At 36.9% G+C, this 8,004-nt stretch overlaps 1 protein-coding gene across 1 annotated transcript in view; it reads left to right on the top strand.

The window, feature by feature from the left end:
* Nucleotides 1-1,233: 1,233 nt before the first annotated feature.
* Nucleotides 1,234-8,004, top strand: part of LOC106875608 (glutamine synthetase) — a 71,235-nt gene continuing 64,464 nt past the window's right edge. Inside the window, exon 1 of the mRNA XM_052975297.1 lies at nt 1,234-1,825. Within this exon, the coding sequence (XP_052831257.1) occupies nt 1,722-1,825 (104 nt within the window). The 5' untranslated portion in view covers nt 1,234-1,721. The remainder of the gene's footprint in view (nt 1,826-8,004) is intronic.

Genomic DNA, 8,004 nt, shown 5'->3' with positions numbered 1-8,004 from the left:
AGAATTTGTAGAACTGTTTGTTTCAATTCCTCTAAGTTTTCTTCTCTGTTCTATTCTCTCCATTTCTATCCCATCTTTTTGAAAGATGAGTAAATACTCAAAGCATTACAGACATTTCCTCATTTTTTCAGTCATTTGACTAACCATGCTGGGGCACAGCCTTGAAGCGTCTTTACTCAAACAAATTGACCCCAGGACTTATTTTTCAACAGCCTTGTACTTATTCTATTGGGCTCTTTTGCCAAACCGCTAAGTTATGGGGATGTAAACACACCAACTCTGGTTGTCAAGCAGTGGTGGGCGAAAAGCACAAACGCAGAGACACACACACACACACACACTCCCTAGCAAACGCATATACATACATACAACGAGCTTCTTTCAGTTTCCATCCGTCGAATCCACTTAGGATCTACTGTAGTAGAAGCCTGTATCTCAAGGTGTCTCGAAGTAGGACTGAACCTGAAACCATGTTGGTGGAAAACGAACTTCTTAACCACACAACCAAGTGTGCACCTGTGTGTATCGAAAGAGAGACAGACATTATATATATATATATATATATATATATATAATTAGAGAGAGCCGGTATATAGACGTACACTCAAATACACACAGCTACCCCTATTTGTGCTTGTACATGCATTATACATACATATACATCCCTCCCTCCCTCTCTCTCTGTCTCTCTCTCTATCTCTCTCTCTGTCTCTCTCTCTGTCTCTCTCTCTCTCTCTCTGTCTCTCTCTCTATCTCTCTCTCTCTCCGTGTTACATATGTAAATAAATCGAGATGTAAATATTTCTTCTCTATCCAAAAGACGAGAGAAGAAATATTCTTTCCTACTGTAGGCACAAGGCCCGAAATTTTGGGGGAGGGGGCCAGTCGATTAGATCGACTCCAGTGTGCAACTGGCACTTAATTTATCGACCCCGAAAGGATGAACGGCAAAGTCGACCTCGGCGGAATTTGAACTCAGACCGTAGCGACAGACGAAATACCGCTAAGCTTTTCGCCCGGCGTGCTAACGTTTCTGCCAACTCGCCGCCTTCGTGAGAAAAATTATTGGATCGGCTGGAGAGTGGGTCATACCCAATGTTCTATTTTCATTTCAAGTGCCAACAAAACAAAAATAAGAAAAGTACATATGTTATTACAGCATGATTACGGCAATCAAGCTGAGGCTGTTTTCTTATTGATCCTAATAACTAATCGATAAGCAAAGAGTAATTCCCGGCAAACGGCTCCTGCCCCCATCACTCTGAATACTATCATCACGACCACCTCCGACGCTAATAACAACAGCAGCAACAAATCTACCATCAACACCCTGTTAACGCATAACACCATCAGCTGGTAAGAAGAACATACGATAAAGTCATTTGCTACCTCCCAGATAAGTTTCAACACATAAGTATAAAACTTATTTTCATTGAAACCAGTCACGTTTTGCGGTTATTTCGAGGTTTGAAAGCGACGAAGGATGAAAGACTAGGAAAGTAAGAAGACGCATCGAAACAAGGAATGAACTAAAAAGTGAAAGAAAGAAAGAAAAAATATATACAATATATTTATATACAAATCATTCATTTTTAAAGTGATAAAATAATAAAAACTGAGATTTGAAATCAAATAAAAAGAAATAACAAACAAAACAAAACGAAAAGAAAAGAATTGGAAAAAACACACACAAAAAAATTTTAATCAAATAAGTGTTTGAAATGTTTCGAACTTGCAGTATTTTCGTTCAACTCGCAACGCGACCCTTACTTTGTCCTGTCAAAAATAATCTGAAGCTTTCTTCTGTGACTAAACTGTTGAGAAGGTAAGTGTTCGACATGTTCTCTTATTAATTTATTGGCTTTGTCCGGTGCTTGATTTAAATTTGGGAGCGGCCTTAAAGCATGATTGGAGGTCTCTTGTTAAAAAAATTTGCATCAGAAAGTCTTGCAGAGATTGAAAATATGCATATTAATTATTTTAAAGTCTCCTGCAGTTTGCGAGGCCCTAATCTGTAGATGTGCTTAGCATATACTTACGTCCAGCGGCAGATGCCAGTGAACTGAATTAATTCCAAATCTATGTACACAGACGGTCTCTAAGTTTCTTTTGAATTCTATCTGTTGAAAGATTTCTTTATCCTGGCCAGTTTTTCTATTCACTGTATGAATTTTTAAAGATTTGTTTTTTTAAAACGGTTTTCCCGCGATATACGACGTTTAACTGTTCGAAAAGTACAAACATGTGCAGATGCATGGATGCGTGTTTTATGGATATATTACAAATTAATTACCTTTGAGGGTCCTCAGAGAGTAGTAAATGTAAAAGGGTTACAATAATCACGTCTTGCCCCAAGTGAGTTCTGAGAGAAAGTACGAACCTGTAGGTCGAAGACGTTCCTGACATAACTTGCCTGCAGTTTTTGTTTATTTCAGACGCAGTGCATCTAGGACTACACCAGGGGTTTTCAAACTGTGGTCCGCGGACCACAGGGGGTCCGTAGACAGCAAATACTTTTTATGAGCAATTTGATTTTATATATGTTTTTTAATCGAAATCTTTTAATTGACAATAAACCTATAAGGGGGTCCTTAAGGTAAAGCCTGAAATATAAAGGGGTGTCAAAAAATTTGAAAACCCCTGGACTAACTACTCAGTGTGTCTTTTCTTTTTTAGACTATGGATTGCGATTTGAGAGCGACGTTGTAACTATTTCTAGCATACCGGGCTTCTTTTCTGCAGCAGTGCTGAGGAAAGATAGTAGCACTTCAGAATATTGGATGTTAAGATAACCAAGTTTTATAGGAATATCTCAGAACATGGAACATAGGCCTGACGGTCTTGGACAGTTTCAGTGTTCTTGAGGAACAGAGTTGTAAATTAGCTAGTGCGCCCCCCCCCCTCAAACCATAATTTCTTTGGATGTGTAACTTTCTTTTTGTATCGAGGGTGGGGGGTACCGCTCCCTCTTTTTTTTTTCTTATTCTTCTGTGTTGACTTTGTTGTGAAATTATTATTATTATTATTTTTTTTTTTTTTTGCTCAGATATATATTTTAAGCGTCTAAAATTAGGATTCTTAAAAAATAAGCGTAACAAGTTTGAAAAAAAAAAAATTTCTCGAACCAGAAGTCAAAACCGAAATGGAAGGTGAGACGGATTGGGGCTACCCCCAGCCAAATTTTGGTTTTTGAAATTATTATCTATACAATGCTTAAAGCTTACATATTCAAAGAAATTAAGGATTTTGGCACGCTAGGTAATTTCCGACGCCATTGTATAGGAACGCATAACTTACTAGAGATCTATCCCAGTACTTGATGGGTTCATTATTTTATCAACCTTAAGAAATATTGACCACAGCAGGATTAGTAAAGCAGACCAGGAAAGCAAACAGTGCCACACCTTTTAGATATCAGATTTAAAACTGATTTAATGAGAAAATGACCTTTAGATTTTTAGCTTTATAAGAAACTGCCTTATTGTCAACTTGGCTGACCATGTGTTGCTCTGCTACCTGTAATTGCAGAAAATAGCATTAAGTACGTGTCAAGATGTAATCAATATTTAGTTTAATGCAACTGTATTTCTGTGTATACGTATAACTGTGTGTGTACGTTTACGTCTATCTATCTATCTATAAATATAAACGTGTCTACCTGTCTGTCTGTCCGTCCGTCCGTCTGTCTGCCCGTCCATCTGTCTACGTTTAATGAATCGTGATGTTCCTCACCGACTTTGTTTCCTCATTACATTATTAATAATTAGTATTTCTTACTGAAATTTTGCTAAGATTTATTTTTGAAGGTGTAGATGACTCCTATGTTGATAAAAGATTTTAAAAGTTTTGGAAATTTTATTTTTCAAAGGAAAGAAGTCCACACCCTTTTAATTGCTTAATAATTTACTCATGATCAATACACAGCATAAAAATGAATTTATGACTTTATTATTATCAATATAAAATTGGAAGACCCGTTAAAATAAAGTTTCCAGTTTTCGTTTAGATGAGTACAAGGCAAATGGAAAATTATATATTTTGAGTGGCTGTGTGGTAAGTAGCTTGCTTACCAACCACATGGTTCTGGGTTCAGTCCCACTGCATGGCACCTTGGACAAGTGTCTTCTACTATAACCTCGGACTAACTAGTGTGAGCCTTCAGATTGTTGATGTTCCGCTAAATATTTATTGTTAGGCTTAATGGTACTCTAACAGATATGAATATCTTCTCGTGAAATGATGTCAAATCTGTTTCTTTCCTTCCACAAAATGTGATTGAGAGTACTAAACCCAGTTTCAATAAGATATGATGTCAGAAAACGTTTGGGCATATCATGAAACTGTCTTGGTTTTAAATTAACTTGAAAAAGACTGAGTTTTTCAACAAAAGCTCTCATCAACCGTTTACAATTTATCAGTGTTACCATTTTTCCCTGCAGCAGAAGAGGGACCTGGTTCAGCTTACGGAAAATCCGACTAAGTGTATAATTAGTGAACTAAATCCTGAAAGATAACGCACTTATTGAGGTGCATAGTTACAGTATTTGAATTTAGAAAAAGAGTTGGTTTTACGGTTTGACCACAGTTGCGAAGAGCCCCTGTTGTCATGATGCACTGGATGCGTCATTGCCTGTTGTAAGTACAGTCGGCGATCGCCATTGCCTGTTGTAAGTATGGTTGCATTCATTGCCCCTCAAAGCTTGATTTTCGTCCCCGGTTGAGAACCACTGGTCTACACCATTGAAAATCTATCCTGGCAAAATTTCCTTGAAAGACATGCACTATTAAGAAGGTTATAAAGACATAAACTTAAAGGGACACCAAAATGTAGTTATGCTCATAAATGTATGATCTTCATCTAAACGAGAGGTAAGAAACTCTAGAAATAGTTGAATAGTAGAAGGCTTTCAGAGAAGCCCCCAGCCCCGTCATGCAACTGTCTTAGCCCTTAACTCTTTACACTGTAAAGGGGATGAGTGAGTTGCACCCAGGCCATTACCCTTTGATTACACTTCAGCCATACTAACTCCTCCATTGCAACCTTCCTGGATGGTTTAGGTGGCCCAAAGCCAAGGTAAATTGTGTGTTTTAATCGGTTCAGTCTGAGACACTAGTTGGATGTTGGGTAAATTATGTCCCCTGAAATTTGCTTTCATTCTTGCTTGATCAGATCCAATTGGAACACTTCTTAGCTGCTTCTGCCATTGCTTTAAGAACCCTGGTTCTCCTTCAACCAGAAATTGAGAGCTGTTTCACAAGAGATCATAAGCAGATTTGCTTACAAATTCTCTCATACCAACTTCTATAGTGGGGGCATCAATCTGTAGTTATGCCGATAGCCGTACAATCTAGGTCATCTGAGCAAGATATTTAATCATTATGAGTGCACACTGGTGGTTGGTGCTGCGTTTATGCATATGTGAGTTAAACAAACAGGAGGGAAGAATGGCTCTCCAATATACCACATTAAGAAAACAGAATATTTACCACTATTTACATTGCATTTCCATCTAAATTTTTCGGTGACTATTCATCTTATCACTTGCTGTTGAACTATAGACAAATATTGTTTAATCACACCATATAGCAGTTGTTGATGGTACAAGGGTTTGGTGTATGAATAATTGACCAGAATACAGACAAAGGAACAAAGCTGTCACTTTTATATATCAATAACGAGTAAATAGTGTTCTAGAAAGGAAGTGAAAAGCATCTTTAGAATGCTTTAGTGGAGAAAGTTAGGAGCTGTATATAGTTGATAGATGCATGTGAACACTGGTTGTGGAAATTTTGCTTCCCAACTACTTGGTTCTGGGTTCAGTCCCACTGTGTGGCACCTTGGGCAAGTGTCTTTTGCTATAGCCTAGGGCCAACCAGAGCCTTGTGAGTGGATTTGGTAGAGGGGAAACTGGAAGAAGCCCATTGTATGTATAAACGCTTAGTCTTAGAATGGTGGCAGCTGAGGAAGGAAATGTTCTCTATGTGGCCTGTGTGTTTTTGTGCTCTGTTTATGTTCTGTTATTCATTTTGCCCACGTTTTTTTGTGACGTCCTGTACCTAGATATGCATCCATATTTACATGTAAATGTAGGTATGTACATACATGTACGTATATATGCATATACTCACATATTATTTGTATTATATATATATATGTGTGTGTGTGTGTGTGTGTATACAGGGTAGGCCAAAAGTCACCTGACGGTAAATCAAACCCATTTAATTCCAGGATTTATTTATATTTAGCAATTGAATGAATTTAATAAAAGCATTTAAATATGAAACATCATGAAAATTGTTCAAACTGAAGTCCTTCTTGAGTGATACATTTTCCATTCAAGTCAATACAGAATTACAGAGAGTATTTATAGAATTTTGATTTACTGTTGGGTGACTTCTGGCCAACCCTGTATATATATATTTTTGTGTGTGTGTGTGTGTGTGTGTCTGTGTTTGTTCCACCACCATCGCTTAACGACTGATGCTGGTGTGTTTATGTCCCTGTAACTTAGCAGTTCAGCAAAGGAGACCGATTGCATAAGTACTAAGTTTTCAAAGAATAAGTCCTGGGGTCGATTTCTTCGACTAACACTCTTTAAGGCAGTGCTCCAGCATGGCCACAGTCAAATGACTGAAACAAGTAAAAGAATGAAAGAATATTGAATTAATCGTGTTACCTCTTAGCTTCAAGATTTTAATGATGTGGCTGATTATTTTGTACAACGACGCTGTGAGGTATTTGTGAGAGGCTGAATCTGGTCAGTGCTAGCATAGAACAAGGAACAATATTCGGACCTGATATGGCCAGTTTAAATACTAAAGGGTTAGTGTCAGATGTTTAAGAAAGAAGTACACAATACACGTACAAGCTATGGGTTTTGTTTTTAATTAAGACTGAAGTTGAGATTTTGCTATTACTTGAGTTTTATGTCATTATGATGTTCAGGCAAAATTAATATGATTCAGTGGTGGTGGTGGTGGTGGTGGTGGGGTGATCTGCTATTTGTGTTCATTCTTTAGATGTTTCATTGGCTGTAATGCGTGGAGCTGTTTCTGTTTCATGCAAATGTGGGTGTGGGAACCGTTTTTAATTTGTTTATGTTAGGTTGGTGCTTTGGATTTGATGCATGTATTTATTTGTTTATTTTTGTTTTATTTATTTGAGTAATTTTAGTTTGTGTGAATGTGTGCATGCATGTATGTATGCATGTATGCATGCATTTATGCATGTATGTATGTATGTGTGTGTGTGTGTGTGTGTGTGCGTGCGCGCATGCGATTGTGTGCAAGCATATGTGTAGGTGTCCTTGAGTCTTTGTAAAATAAACGTCTATATTTGATTATATCTCATTCATTCCTTGTAACATATATTTTGTTATGCTAGCACGGGTTAGATGATTATATTATCGAGGCATTGTTTCAGAGGTGGATGCCATACCTGTTTTTCAAGTAAAGAAATTTAAATGTATGTATGTATGTCATTATTCAGTTTATTTCAAAAGAACCGGTTTCTAATCTAGATCCAAGGTTTCTTCACTGGAATTTCCACATCAACAACAGAGTATTTTCATTTGTATGTATGTATGTATGTATATATATGTATGTATGTATGTATGTATGTGCAGATTTGTATGTTTTATGTATGTATTCTCATGCATGTATTCTCATTTTTATGTTTGTATTCTCATGCATAGAGTTGCATATCTAGACATGCTCACATATATTTAAATGATAAACTTCTGGAAAGTTTTACAGATTTTTTACAGTTTCAGTGATGTGATGATGTACACACACACACACACACACACACACATCAATATATTTACATATATATACATATACAAATAGCTATACACACACACACACACACATATATATATATATATACAAATAGCTATACACACACACACACACACATATATATATATATATACACGTAGGTAAATTGAAAATTAGAGGTAATACTTGACAATTGTAAGCACCTGTGTATTCCAGCTAGTGGTT

The sequence above is a fragment of the Octopus bimaculoides genome, chromosome 21 (assembly GCF_001194135.2).
Source record: "Octopus bimaculoides isolate UCB-OBI-ISO-001 chromosome 21, ASM119413v2, whole genome shotgun sequence".
NCBI classification, from domain to species: Eukaryota; Metazoa; Mollusca; class Cephalopoda; order Octopoda; family Octopodidae; genus Octopus; species Octopus bimaculoides.
The sequence above is the reverse complement of the archived record's forward strand: the minus strand, read 5'-3'. Positions and strand labels throughout refer to the sequence as shown.